Source organism: Capricornis sumatraensis, chromosome 6, assembly GCF_032405125.1.
Source record: "Capricornis sumatraensis isolate serow.1 chromosome 6, serow.2, whole genome shotgun sequence".
NCBI lineage: Eukaryota > Metazoa > Chordata > Mammalia > Artiodactyla > Bovidae > Capricornis > Capricornis sumatraensis.
Window position 1 is genome coordinate 71,387,654 of NC_091074.1, and position 15,092 is coordinate 71,402,745.

At 50.8% G+C, this 15,092-nt stretch overlaps 1 protein-coding gene across 1 annotated transcript in view; it reads right to left on the minus strand.

The window, feature by feature from the left end:
- GABBR2 (gamma-aminobutyric acid type B receptor subunit 2) overlaps window positions 1–15,092 on the minus strand; it is a 367,358-nt gene that overhangs the window by 75,821 nt on the left and 276,445 nt on the right. Inside the window, exons 9-10 of the mRNA XM_068974355.1 lie at window positions 5,881–5,961; window positions 2,104–2,254 (exon numbers count right to left, since the gene is read on the minus strand). Coding sequence (XP_068830456.1) covers window positions 2,104–2,254; window positions 5,881–5,961 — 232 coding nt within the window. The remainder of the gene's footprint in view (window positions 1–2,103; window positions 2,255–5,880; window positions 5,962–15,092) is intronic.

Here is a 15,092-nt window from a genome sequence, read left to right on the forward strand (position 1 = left end):
GGTCTGGGAAGATAGCCAAATCTAGAGAATTCTAATCGAAGTTCAGCAACCTGTCACAGTGCTGGGCTATACCACACTCTCCCATGCTGAGTGGACCAGATCTAGGAGGCATATAGGTGAGAATTCAGGGCTGCTCAGAACTGTGGTCATCAGGTGGTAAGCCAGCATCCACTGGGGCTGCCTGAAGCTCACGCTGTCCAGAGCACAAACAGGGCCACATACACGCGCCTCTCAGCACCACGGGTCGGAGGTGGATGATGGAATCCCCACCCTCACTCTCCCCCTGTCTTCAGCAGGCTGTGATAAACCATCAGACGGCTGCCATTTACCCTCAGAAGTGCCTGGCTCCCCCAGCACACTCTGTTCAGAATGTCCTGGGCTTTCAGGTGCCCCCGCGGTCCAGGTGCTCTTTTGCAGACTGCAATTGTAATCAGTTGTTCCATGAGCATTTCTTTTGCATTCTGCAGTTCTGTTTATCCTTCCACACTTTAATGCAGTGTCAAAGTACCAATAGTCGAGAGATAAAAGACTGGCTATAAATTATGGACCCCTCATGGGCTTTTGAATTAGGAGCTCTGAGTCCAGCAAGCAACTGTGTAACCCCTCAAGATGCACCCCCAGCAATCCAATTAGTGCACTGAGTTTCCTCACCTATTAAAGCACAGATGTCCTTGACTAGGGCACACGCAAAGCTGAGAGGGGGCTGGATCCCTGAAGGTCCTTTTGCACACCAGGAACCCCTAAGGCTCCTTCATTCTTATTACCATAGGAAGCGGGGGAGGGGAGAGGCCAGGAGTCCAGGCAGGCTTCCTGGGTGGGGCGGACCTTAAGGATGAGTAGCATTAAAGCAAAAGGAGACGAGAGTGGCAGAGGATGAGATGGTTGGATGGCATTACCTACTCAATGGACATGAGCTTAAGCAAACTCTGGGAGATGGTGAGGGACAGGGAAGCCTAGCGTGCTGCACTCCATGGGGTCACAAAGATATTAAGGAAGAGAGAAGAGAGAGGGATTCTGAAACTACAGGGATACTTATTTCCTATTTCTTTGCAGACTCTTTAATCTGCAAGGCCAGTCAAAAAATTTATACAGAAGCCAGCCTACTGGAAAGAGTAAATCCCCTGCCCCAGGAGGACAAGAAGGGGCAGTTAAGGAATTAAAGCAGCATAGTCATATCACAGGGACCACTTGCTGCTGTGATGAGAACTCCTGCAACTTGTAGGAAGGAAATCTAACATTGAGAGCTGACTATGTGCTCAGACCTTGCGCCAAGTGCTAACAGGCATGGTCATCATTTAAGGTTTGTACAGAGTAGATGAGAGATGCTTCAATTTTTTTTTCTTTTGAGGCAATGTATGTGATAAATAAGACAACAGAGAATAAAACTCGTTCTTCAGGAAATAGGTTTGACCTAAGCAGCTGCCTCTAAAATAAAAAACAAAACAAACCCCCAAACAACAACAAAAAATCCAGAGCCTCCAAATCCGGCTTCTGCAAGCAGGGAGAGAGAAGAACTTCTCTTGAGACTCCTTGCATGGTCCTGCAGCCCGGGAGGCTATGCTGTGTGGCTTCTGGGCCCTAAGACGACGGCACCGCTGGGGGTAGGCACGGGGTTGTGTCCCTGATGGCCCACACGCTGGGCCCCTGCTCAGCACTCCTACAACAGGGTGGGGAGCAGGGTGCAGGGATTTGCTGTGGAAACCAGAGAAGCTGGCCATGCCCCTCGGCTACCAGAATAACTCAGAAAGTGAGCTGCTCTCCTCCGGAGAGGGAAGGGCAAGTGTGCGGGAAACCCAGGGGACAGGCTCTGCCACACACAGCAGCGCAGTCTCGGGTGGTGCTCCAGCCTCCAGCACTGAGCTGGCATTGTCTTGTGGAACTGGGATCATTATTCCAGGGTCAGCTGAGACGATGAAGGAGGTCACTTCCTGCCCGTGATGCGCTGTACGGATGTGCCCTGACTGGGCTCAGTGATCCCCCTCTGGCAGTGCTGCCTAGAGGCCCTGGGGAGTGGGGCAAAGACGTGTGGGGGATTCTACACTTTGTCTATGAGGCTTGTCAATCCAGAAAGCACTATCCAAGAGAAGGGCATGAGTGACTTACTTCTGATTCCGATTCTTGATGTTGAAGAAGAGAAACGCACTGGCCATGATCATTCCCAGGATGGTAAGGGCGGAGAGGATGCTGTAGAGAGGCAGGGAGATCTTACGAAGCTGCTCCAGGATGATGGTCTTGTCTTTTGGTGGTTCAGACCCTAGAAGATCGAGGAAAAGGCATGAGATGAGGCCAGTGCCCAGATCAGACCCCGAGAGCATCCCTGCCTAGCTGTCCTTGACATTGGCCCCCTGTGCACACAGTCTGTGCAGCATGTGTTCCTGGGTGAGCGGACTCCAGTGGCTGGCCAGTATGCCCAGTAGGGAGCCTAAGTCAGGACTTATTTCTTTCTCAAAACAGAATCAATAAGGGATTTGGGATGCATTTAATAGCCATTAGCCATTAGAAGACTAGAATTTGATTTGGTCTACCACCATGTTGAAAAACCATCACCATTTATTCCCCAAAAGGTACTAGTGGTTTGGAAGGGGCAGGGCTGGGTGCTGGAAGTGGGTACCACTGGGTGCCTCTGAGGGTGAGGAACTCGGCTTGAGCTCTCAGGGATTCTGTTCCAACACATGACCGAGGTGTCAAGGGCCAGATACCTTGCCTGTCAACTCCATGAGACATGCAGTCGCTCTGGCTGTGGATTTTTCTGCCTCAAGGTCATTTTTCATAAAAGCTCTTCCTGGTTTTCCACTCTCATAAGACTCACTAACCGCGGGAGGCAGAAGCTACTGGCAGTCCTTTCCCTCCCTGCTGTGCCAGGACTGGACAGAAACTGTAGGGTTCATTGTGCCATGCGGCTGTAGCGATGGCCCTGCTTATGTTTCAGGGACACCAGGCACCTGGGGGGAGCCGCGAGGGCCTCAGAGTAAACTCATCTTTATGGACGGTGGCAAAATTGTCCTGTTCTACCAGGAACAGACTGCAGGGACACCCCCTCCTCACCTTCCCACCTCTCGTTTCTTACAAATCCCCCCTTTCTCAGTTGCTATTTCAGGTCAGGTTTCTGCTATGGGACTGTGAAACTTTGGAGTGTGTCTCCCAGCGGGGATGTGTGGAATCAGCCAGATGCTCAAAAGCGGTCAAACCTGGGAGAACCACTAGGGTTCCTGGTGACCCCACCATGGCTGTGCCAGCCTCAGTTATGCCTCCACTCCCAGGAGATAAGCAGAGGATGGGCAGATGGGGTTGCAGGGACTGAGAACTCCCCTGAACACCTGTGTTTAAAAACTCTGCTAACAAGTTCAAATGTGTTTGGAAACATTCAGTGGATAAAAAGAGTATGAACCATCTAAACAGTATAGGGGAGCTGTCAGGTTCAAAAACAGCTAAGAATCCTCTGGCTTGATTAATGTAAAGCATTAAGTACATCTATGCAAGGTAATACACGAGCGACTTCGAGGGCCAAAAGTCAAGGCAAAAGCAAACTCAAGGTGACAGAAGTAACACCATCTCTTATCTCTAGACGCAAAAGCTCAACCCCTGGAAAATTTTCCTGCTACTTCCCATCCTCCTCTCCTCTACCCCCTCTCCCCCACATAGCGTGGGCTGCATAATCCAAGAGCCTTCTGGGTAGAGAAGATTATTCCCATTTTATGGGGTGAGGGAATAGTTTTCCAGGTGCTAAGTGGTTTTTACAGATAGTGAGTGGCAAAGTTGGCCAGATTAGAACCCAGATCTGCCTTGCCAGAAGCCTGTGCTCTAAGCACTCTGCAAACTGCCTGTGGTGGTGGGGTACAGGCGGTGTGAGAGCACCAGATACAGGGAGGCCTGAGTGGGCGGCAGGGAGCAGAGTGCAGTCTTGCCCGATGGGCTCAGGAAAGGCTATAGAAAGGAGATGGTGTGGGAGCCGAGTCTTGGGAGGAAGGTAAGTAGTTGGCTGTTTGCGAGGAAGACGCGGACGAAGGGGCATTCTGGGCAACGGGCCCAGTACAGGCGAAGGCACATTTGCAGAACTGTAAGTGGTCTTGTTGCGGAGACTGGAAAGAGGAGACAGAGAAGTGGGGGCAGGGTGCCATCCTGGAGGTCTTGGAACCATCCTTCTCTGTGAGCAATGGGGACTCTGTGAGCCTCAGAGTGGCGTGTCTTTCAGTGCAACATGGCAGTCAAGGGCAGAACAGACTTGAGGGGGTTAGATTGCTGGTGGGTGGGTAAGGCCCAGGGGGCTGGATGAGAGCTGAATCCAGGTGGGGTGAGGACAGGAGAGCTGGGCTCTGCCCTGCGTCCAGAGGCGTCCTGACTCGGCCCTGGGCTCAAAGCCTGGTCAGCCATCCTTGGGCGGTGCAGGGAAGCTCTGAGAAGCAGGAGGTGAGCCAGGAACAGCTGCTGCCTCAGGGTTACCTTGGCCTCGTGCTTCCTAACTAGAACCAGCTACTATCCTGGCTGGGCTGTTAAAATTTTTTACTCACATTTTCCCTCTCAGTTATGTTTTGTGTTTTTAGTTTATTTTTTGTTTGAATTTTTCTTTCCGTTTGTAAACCTAGAATCCGTATTCAGCAAACCCAGATCCCCCGCGTCCAGAAGCAAATAGTCCTGTCTTAGGGATCAGACTCTCGTGGTTAGAACTGGCTTTGTCTCTCACAGGCTGTGTGAATTTGGGGTTTTCTGAGCCTTTTTCTCATCTATACAACAGGGATGACGGGACTCACCCAACCACCTTTCAGAATTTTTCTGTGGCTCCACGAGGTTATATGTGACTACAGGCTTGGTGACAGATCCCTCAGGTAGGAACGGAAAGACCACGCCTCCTCTCTGAGACCACCTGGAGCTTGGAGGAATCCCATAGATCCAAAAGCTAACCAAACAGTTGATGGGATCACCTTTTCTGGTGGCCTTGGATTTAAGAAGGAACTCCAGGTGCAGAAAGCCAGATGTCTATTCTTTGCATTCCCAGTGGAATCAAAGTAAGAGCACCCTGGTGCTGTGGGTATGCAATCTTCCTCCCCAGCCACTCCATGACGAGGCTGGCCATCTACCAGCCCCCCACCATCTATCCATCCATCCACTCACCTGTCCTTCCACCCATCCAGCCACCCACTTCCTCACTGACTAATACCCTCACCCATTCACTCATTTATTCACCCACCCACTCATCCACTGACTTGATCAATCATGAATTACTTTTTCATCACATATCACTGAGCCCCCAACATGTGCCAGACCCTGGCTGGTGCCGGGAATTTAAAGTCAGATAGGATCTAGTCAGGGAGCTCATGGTCGAATAGCCCAGTAATTTCAATGCAAAGGGACGGCGGCCATGGGAGTAACAGAGACGAAAGACTGGGAGCAGAGAGAACAGCGCCGTGAGCTCAGCAGGGGCCACCAGGGCAGGCTGAACAGAGGAGGCATCTGATCTGGTTCTCGGTGCCGAGGAGGAGTTCTCCAGCAGAAAAGAGGGAACGGTCTTCCCAGAAGCGCAGCAGGTGGAGAGGCCTTATCACCAGCCCATCCACGTCTTCTCCGAGGGGGAGCTAGAGCAACATTTAACTGGGCCACACATGGAAAGAATTACTCCTGGTCACTCAGTGGTTTAAACACAGATGCCTTGGTGAGAGCTAGCACTCCATGAACACACAAGTGGCTTGTCCCAGGGGCTGGAACCCAGCTCCCATGTGAGTGATGGTGGCCCGTCCTCAGGGAGTGAGTGCACGGACTGAGAAGAGACGATGTTCCCTCTTTCCCATGAAACCAGTGACTCGGAGCTTGTCCCCAACTCTCAGACAATGCCCAGGCCTGGGAGGACCTGAGCAGGACCCCCTCTGAAAAGCCCACCTGCCTTACCTTGGAACCTAATGGTGTCGTTGATGATCTCCAGGGTGTCAGCCACAGCATTGTATTCTCCCACCTTCACCTCCCGGCTGTCTGCGGGGAACAAGGGACCGTGGCTGGTTAGATCTGGGTGCTCCTGTCTCAGCTCTTGCTCGCCCACAGGCCCCAGCTATATTCCTGCAGGCTTTTCCTTTCCTCCATTGCCTTTTCCAGGTGGACTCACAAACACTCTCTTGCATGGTCTCATCAGCTGGTCATTCATCCTCTGCAGTACATCTATGGATAGGGAGTCTACCCCCGACCAAGAAAGCGGACTCTCCGCCTGTTACCAAGTCTTTTGTGCATTATCGAGCCGAATGCTTTCTCTGTAACTTTACTCTGCCATCTGGCTCTGCCCTCTAGGACCACACAGACCACCCCTGCTCCCTCTGCCCCGGGAGAGCTCTAGAGACTTGAAGACAAAAACACATCATCTCTCTGGCAGTAGCCCCGAACTCCACCTTTTGTTGTGATTTAGCTGCTAAGTTGCGCCTGACTCTTTTGTGACCCCATGGACTGTAGCCCACCAGGCTCCTCTGTTCATGGAATTCTCCAGGCAAGAATACTGGAGTAGGTTGCCATTTCCTTCTCTGGGGGATCTTCCCAACCCAGGGATTGAACCTGTGTATCCTGCATTGCAGGTAGATTCTTTATCACTGAGCCACCAGGGAAGCCCCTGCCCTCCAACCTCAGTGCCCACGCATCATTGGGATGGAGACATTCTTGGGTCTGGAGCTGGGGGAGCAGGGGTGGGGGGTGGAGAGAGCTGGGGTCATTAGCATGTACTGAACATTATCACTGAACATCGTTTCTACTTCCCACCATTTCCAGGCCCCAACTTAGACCACACTTCACAATATCACTATCTGATACGGTGTAGACCCAAGGACTGACCCAATACCCTTTAGGCATGATCTAAAGTCACACGAGTAGTCAGCAGCAGGTAGAAAGGACAACCCGCTCCTTTATCCCGCATGTTATATTCCTACTAATCCATCCTGAGGCAAAATTCACATCCTTCAGAGGCCGCACGGCTCTATGTTACACCCAGCACCAGGTCTCCTTTATACATTCCTCTTCCTGGTTCCGCCATATAGACGCACTTGTTCAGGTATCTTTTTACATCCAACTGATACATGTGAATTTACCTTCATCTTTGATACCATTCTGCTGGCAGACTCAGATCATGACCAAGACTTGCCCATGGTGGTGGCAGGAGGAATGGAGAGGTGGGGCTTAGATTGGACAAGTCTTTTTTTCTCCAGGTAAAATGTGGACAGCTGGGTGATCTGCAGGTGGGGAAGATGGGGAACAGGGGAACAAACCAAATGAGGGGGCAAGTGGGCTCAGGGCCGTTCCCAGTGGGGAGCCCAGGAGGGGTCAAAGAAGGTGGAAAGATGACAAGTTCCAGTTTGGACATGCTGAGCTTGAGGTACCCATGGATCATCGGGATAGAGACATCCTTGGGTCTGGAGCTGGGGGAGCAGGGGTTGAGGGTGGAGAGAGTTGGAGTCATTAGCATGTAAACTGGGAGTTGGAGCAGGGGGCAGGAAGGAGGCCTCCAGGGACAGTGTCAAGTGAGAAGAGAAGATCAAGGGCAGACCCTGGGGAGCACTGATCTCTGGGGTGGGCAGAGCAAAGATGGAGCAAAGAGATTGGGGAAGAGGGGCCAGGACGCCAGAATAGAGTGGGCGCAAGGAAAGGGACAATTTCACAAGGGAGCTGGCCAGCCATGCCACATGCCGCCAAGACAGGGACAAGGATCCCCTTGAACAGAGAGTTCATTCAAGGTGGGGTTAGAGGCAGAGAGACAAAGGCAAGGAGTAGAGAGTGGGGCCCCGGAGTAGCGCAGGCTGGGACAGGGTGGCGAGTCGGCGGGGAAGGGCCAAGGGGATTCAAATTTATGTGCCTTTCCTTGTTTAGTTCTTACAGTTGTGTGGAGTTGAGTGGCTTCAGTCCCACTTTACAGATGAGAAAACTGAAGCTCAGGCAGGTTACAGCTTTGCCTAGGGCCCCACTGATCAGGGCCCCCCTAAGAGCAGAGTTGAGGCTTAAACCCAGGACTGTTTCCACATGTGGCTGCCTCAATGGGATCTCTGAGAGGTGACAGTTTTGGGCCTGAGCTGCCCACTCCGTGGACCACCTGGGCATTCTGAGTGTGATAACTACAAAGAGGAGTGCCCACCTGCCCAACAGAGGGGCAGGAGGGTACCCAGAGCTGCAGACCCTGGTGCTCAGAACGCCCAAGGGTCATAAAGAGACACAGCAGCAGGAATCCCAAGACCGCGGCCGGGGGCGCTGCCCCCTGGGGCTCTGGCTCTAAGTGGATTTCTCTGCAGAGATGCAGGTGTGCTGCTGGTTCCTCATAAAAATTCAGGAAATGAAACAAGGAATCCCACTGGCCACATTTCTGCCTGGATTCCTTTGACTGGCGGTGGAACATAGGACTGTAAAAGTCACTTCCTTCTCCCTGCAAAGGTCTCCCCACCACTTGTGGGGGGGCCTCATACTGTGTAGGCGGCTATCACTTGCCGGGGTCACCCAGCTCCTAAATGTCACATTAGCAGCCTCTGCTGGGAGCTCGAGCATCCCTGCTCTGGCCTTTTGAAGTCTCAGCCCTAATCAGCTCCCACTGCTCAGAGGAGGCTCTGATTTATTTATTTGGTGTGGGGAAGCAGCACATGAAATATGCAGGCTGATTGGAATAAATCACCAGGAGCCAGAAAGTGGTGTGGCTGGCACCTCACCGCGCCCCCAGCCACACAGCCCGCCCCTCTGACTCACTCTCCCCACTATACCATCCATCCTGTGGCACCAAAATAATACTCAGCTTCCTGCAACGACGACCATAATCACCGTAATCTCTCCCTGGGTGCACTGCTTGGAGGCTGGGGGAGGGGAGCCTCACACATTCCTGCATCGAGTTTCCCAGTAAACCCTGAATCAGGCGTAATTCACCCCAGTGTGCAGGTGAGGGAGGAGCCTCAAGTTGCTAAGTGAACACTGAGGGCCACGTGCTGGGCAGCGACTAAGGGGTTGCCTGAACTTGAGTCTCAGTTCCGAATTCAGAGCATCTTCCTACGCATACTGAGCAACCAGGGCTGCTGGTTATTTGGCCCATACTTATTGAGTGCCTACTGCACGCCAGGCCCCGCCTCAGCTATTTCATAATGAGGAATCCCTCAAAAGAGCAGGTGGTGGAAGGTTAGCTAAGTTCTCTTCCCTGACCGAGCTGACCTTGGACATCTGGGTGCTGAAGGCTGTGCATATTAAATCCCTTAATCACTTCATTCACTCAATAAATGATGGGGTGCCAGGCTCTGTGCTGAAGTTACAAAGATTAAAAAATAATTCATAATCTCTGACCTTGTAATTTAGTGACTGTGACCTCACCCAGCTCTCCTGGGTGGGCAAAATCTTCCCAATTGCAGGTCCTATGTCCCTTCCTGCTGCACCCTGTGAGCAGCTGGTCTCTAAGTGTAAAACGGCAGCTCTCAGTGGCCGTGAGGGCTACAGAGGAGATGAGAGGCAGTTTCTGGCTTGGGGCCTCACTCACAGCAAGTGTTCAATAAGTTGTAGCTATTTGAGTCATGACAAAAGTAATTGTGAACTATTTGTGGGGTTCCTGAACACTGTGTGGATCACAATAAACTGTGGAAAATTCTTCAAGAGATGGGAATACCAGACCACCTGATCTGACTCTTGAGAAACCTATATGCAGGTCAGGAAGCAACAGTTAGAACTGGACATGGAACAACAGACTGGTTCCAAATAGGAAAAGGAGTACGTCAAGGCTGTATATTGTCACCCTGCTTATTTAGCTTATATGCAGAGTACATCATGAGAAATGTTGGGCTGGAAGAAGCACAAGCTGGAATCAAGATTTCTGGGAGAAATATCAATAACCTCAGATATGCAGATGACAACACCCTTATGGCAGAAAGTGAAGAGGAACTAAAAAGCTTCTTGATGAAAGTGAAAGTGGAGAGTGAAAAAGTTGGCTTAAAGCTCAACATTCAGAAAACAAAGATCATAGCATCTGGTCCCATCACTTCATGGGAAATAGATGGGGAAACAGTGGAAACAGTGTCAGACTTTATTTTGGGGGGCTCTAAAATCACTGCAGATGGTGAATGCAGCCATGAAATTAAAAGATGCTTACTCCTTGGAAGGAAAGTTATGACCAACCTAGATAGCATATTGAAAAGCAGAGACATTACTTTGCCAACAAAGGCCCGTCTAGTCAAGGCTATGGTTTTTCCTGTGGTCATGTATGGATGTGAGAGCTGGACTGTGAAGAAAGCTGAGCGCCGAAGAATTGATGCTTTTGAACTTTGGTGCTGGAGAAGACTCTTGAGAGTCCCTTGGACTGCAAGGAGATCCAACCAGTCCATTCTAAAGGAGATCAGTCCTGGGATTTCTTTGGAAGGACTGATGCTAAAGCTGAAGTTCCAGTACTTTGGCCACCTCATGCGAAGAGTTGACTCATTGGAAAAGACTCTGATGCTGGGAGGGATTGGGGGCAGGAAGAGAAGGGGACAACAGAGGATGAGATGGTTGGATGGCATCACCGACTGATGGACATGAGTTTGGGTGAACTCTGGGAGTTGGTGATGGACAGGGAGGCCTGGTGTGCTGCAGTTCATGGGGTGGCAAAGAGTCGGACACGACTGAGCGACTGAACTGAACTGAACTGAACACTCTGTTACTACACTATGGCGCTTTCTTACTACCATTGTTTCCCACAAGGGTCTCTCTGCTTGGAAGGTGGCTTTTCCCTCCCTCTAGCAAACCAATACGTCCGAATCCTATTCACCTCTTCCAGGAAGGCTTCCGCGAGAACTGCTCCTCTCCAGTGGCTGTGGGCTCAGGGCACTGGGTGACATGTGAGAAGCTGTGTGGAGCCATGCCCTTGGTGTGCCCAGGCCTTGTGATTCCTGCCAGCCAGTCAGTTCCTGAGTGGAACCTCAAGTCTCGCTTTGGCGGTCCTGGGCAGCACAGGGTCCCCTCCCCTGCCATAGGCCCAGCCAACCCCACCTCCCCTGGCTCTTCAGGGGAAGGATGGTGTCCCCTGTGTTTCTCCCTTCACCCACAGCCCAGCCACTTTCAACTTTTAACTCTTGGGCTCCTTGGTCACTCTGTTGTGCAAAGAACATTAACCACTTCTACAGACGCGCAGCCTGCAGAACAGGGGACTTATGGGCAGGCTAGAAAGAGGACTCACAGGGCCAGGAGAGAATAGAGCAGGGTGTGGGGGAAGGGGCTGTGGTGTCGCGTCTGCCGCTGGCTCGCTTCCCTGCCCCGCCTGCCCTGCTGGGAGTTGCTGCTGACTTATTGTGTGACCCTGGGCAGGTCATTCTCTTCTGGGGGGGGGCTCAGTTTCTCCACCCACAAAGTGCACTGCAGGGGTTCCAATAGTTCTCAGTCCTGGCCAGACACTAGAGTCACCTGGGGAGTTTCTAGAAAATTCAGATGCCTGGGTCCCAACGTGGATCCATTATATTAAAATTTCTAGTTGTGGGGCAGGGTCGGGTGGAGTTGAAGGGTGAACCCTGGGTGGCAGTATTTTTAAAAGTTCCCTAAGTTGACTAAGGAGATCAGCCTTGGGATTTCTTTGGAGGGAATGATGCTGAAGCTGAAACTCCAGTACTTTGGCCACCTTACGCGAAGAGTTGACTCATTGGAAAAGACTCTGATGCTGGGAGGGATTAGGGGCAGGAGGAAAAGGGGATGACCGAGGATGAGATGGCTGGATGGCATCACTGACTCGATGGATGCGAGTCTGAGTGAACTCCAGGAGTTGGTGATGGACAGGGAGGCCTGGCGTGCTGCGATTCATAGTGTCGCAGAGTCGGACACGACTGAGTGACTGAACTGAACTGAACTGAAGTTGACTAATGCATATCTAGAGTTGAAAACTGCTGGATAAAACCAAGAACCCTGCAATGCTGACACTTTCTGTTCTCAGAGGCTCAAAATACTGTAAAACACAGAGCCCCTTTTCCTGTAGGATAATACCAGTTCCTTGTTGTGGTGCAAAAAAAAAAAAAAAGTGTTTTCCTAGAAAAGTGCATTTTTTATTTTTCTTTATTTCAAACTTTGGATTTGGATGATACATAAAGAAAATAAGTCCTATTGGTGAAAATTAGGCTGCCGAAAAAAGTCCAGTCTGAAAATACTCTGGCTGTGGGCCCGAGAGCATCCATGAGACAGCTGGGGGACCGCTTCAGTCACAGAGTGATCCTGCCTCCCTCCTGCCTGCAGCCCGCGGGTGAGAGGGCCAGATGTAGGGTCGCCTACCTCCTGCTGCAGCTGAGACCCCACATCCTGCTTCCTGGCCTCTATTCCCCTCCCCACCAAAGGTTCATTCTTCCTCAACGGACTCAAGGTCTGCACTGAGGGAAGTATGAGTGCGTGCTCAAGTCGTTCAGTCATGTCTGACTTTTCATGAGCCCATGGTTTGTAGCCTGCCAGACTCCTCTGTCCATGGGATTCTCCAGGCAAAAATACTGGAGTGGGTTGCCATGCCTTCCTCCAGGGGATCTTCCCGACTCAGAAATTGAACCCCCATCTCCTGGGTCTCCTGCAGATTCTTTACCCACTGAGCTACCTGGGAAGCCCAAGGGAAGTATATGTGTCCTTTAAGGTTTAATTGTTGTTGTAAACATCTAGAAATATAAAACTCTGATATGTAAAACAAAAGACAATCTTGGCTCAGTGAGAATCAAAGATTCTATAAAATTACTCCATTGTAGGACTCAGGGAAAGGAAAGAGCTCTGGCTAGAGGATAGGGCCCCTGGAAGGGGTCTTGGTTTTGCCGTCTTCTCAGTAACGAGTTCTGGGGAAGTGCCCTCCTCTGCCTGGGCTAGACAGTGGAAATCTCTGCGCCCTCCTGCTCTTGTTCCACGATCCTGCAACTGTCCTGAAGGGTCTTCCTCACTCTAAACTGAAGTATGCACCTTGGGACTTCCCCTCCCAGTCCTGGCTTTGCCTGGGGTCACACATCATAGCCACTCCTACTCCTGACCAGGCTTCAGAGACAGGGACATGGCGATTTTGAGTCTTGATTCTGCTTTTCTCCAGGCTGGCCAGCCATCCCTCGGGAAGTGATTTTTTACTTCATTGACTCACTCACCCCATGGAGAGAGGAGCCTGGCAGTCTACAGTCCGTGCGGTCACAAAGAGTCGGACACAATTGAGCGATTGTGCATGCATGCACATACCCCATCCCGCGAAGTCTGGGCACTGCCCGTGGACAGGACCTCGACAGTCACTGTCCTCCCATGGGGCGCAAGCAGGTCTCAGCAGCACCTCTCAGCAGCACCAGGCAGAGAGGGCTTCCTTGGCCCTCCCCCTCAACTCGTCTCCAGCACAAACGGTACGCCATTGCCACATTTTTAATAGGTTAACTTCATCGACATTTGTTTTGAGATTTTTAACAGGCTAAGTGGACACTAGCCAAATGCCCCCAGAGTATAATAATCTTGCCAAGGGTAGACTTGTCCACTGATTTATGCAAACTGTCCCAGAGACAAAAGCTGAATGCCTGAGGGGACAGAGAACATGCGCAGATACAATGGGTCGTCTGCATCTAGAGCACCTTTCCTCACCTCCTCTTGGCTAACTCCCGCTAGGCCTTTAGAGTTTATCTGGAATGCTGCCTCTCCCAGGTAGCTTTCCCGGAATCTGCCAAGTGGAGCAGATTCAGACTTTCCTCTGCATGCCCTTATCATCTGTAACACTCAGGCGGGGGTCCTGTGTCTGCACCCTACTAGACCAGGGTTCCCTGATGGCAAGGGCAATGTCTTGTCCATCTCAGTACCCCTGTGCCGTGGTGATGCCAGGAAATGACCATTGAGAACCTTCAAAAGCCCAAACCATAGGATCAAAAAAAAAAAAAAAAAGAATGAAAATTAGCACATCAAAATTAAGAACTTCCGTTCATCAGGGACTTTAAGCTTAGAGACAAATGACCGAACGGGAGAAGCTGTTTGCAAAGCCTAAAGCCCCAGTAGGAAGCTGAAATCGAAATTATGTGAGGAACTCTTGCAAATCAACAAGCAAAAGACAACACCCTCAAAATAAAAGTGGTCCAAGGATCAGAACCGACAGTAAACAACAAATGGCTGACAAGCACAGGAAGAAATGCCCAAACTCATCAGTCATCAGGGACAAATGATACTCAGAACCAGAGCATAATATTACTTTATATCTTTAGACTGGCAAACAATGAGATGGGAAACACCAACTGAGGGTGGGAGGTAGGGATGTGGAATTCCTCATGCTGGTAGGAGCTGCACGGGTAGGGACGTTTCTGAGAGCTGTCTGGCAAATTTTAGGCGTGTTCAGTGTTGACACACCTTCTGACCCAACAATTCAGCTCGTGGGCATTTGTCCTCAAGAAACGCCCAGCTGCGTTCATAGGGGACATGTCCGAGGACACTCACTATGTGTGGAGGCAGGGAGTTGAAGGTGATCTAGGTGGTGTCATCAGGGGAGGGGAGGGCTATGTCCTGTGAGGGCCACGGCCTAAGCAAACTGCTGAGTGGGAAAAGAAAGAAACACCCAGTTGCCTCGATGCAGTCAAAATGTGCACACAAAACAGCAATACACATTTTGCAAGGAAACATACAAACACAATACATGCATTAAACATTTAGAATGCTTGCCTTTCTTGGGGTAGGTAGGAGTGGCAGATGAGAATAAATGAGGGAAATAAAGGTATAAACAAACAAGCAGAGGGGCTTCCATGGACCAGTGATAACAACATTCCATGAAATGAGGAGTGTGAAGTGTGTCCTGAGGAATAAGACAGCACCTTGCTCAAGCAGTTCTGGACGTGGTAAATCGGGGACCACTGTGAAAAGTGTCCATGAGAGGAGCAGGAAGCCAGTAGCTATCACGGCTCTCATCTGCGCTAGTCACCGAGTCAGGCCCATTCACAGCCTCGTGTCAGTGGATTCTCACCATTACTTTGAAGCAAGGAAAACCTTTCATTTCACTGCTTTAACTCATTATTGACCAGAGAGGTATCAACACACCTTTTCTTAGCCAACTGTTATTCACAGGAGATATTTCCATTCTCACTTACGTAACAGATTGCCAGCCACAGGTGTTAGTTTCTGCAAAAATCCCCTGGTCAGTCATGTGTTAAAATAAGTGCTAAAATGATGGCTCAGAAAGA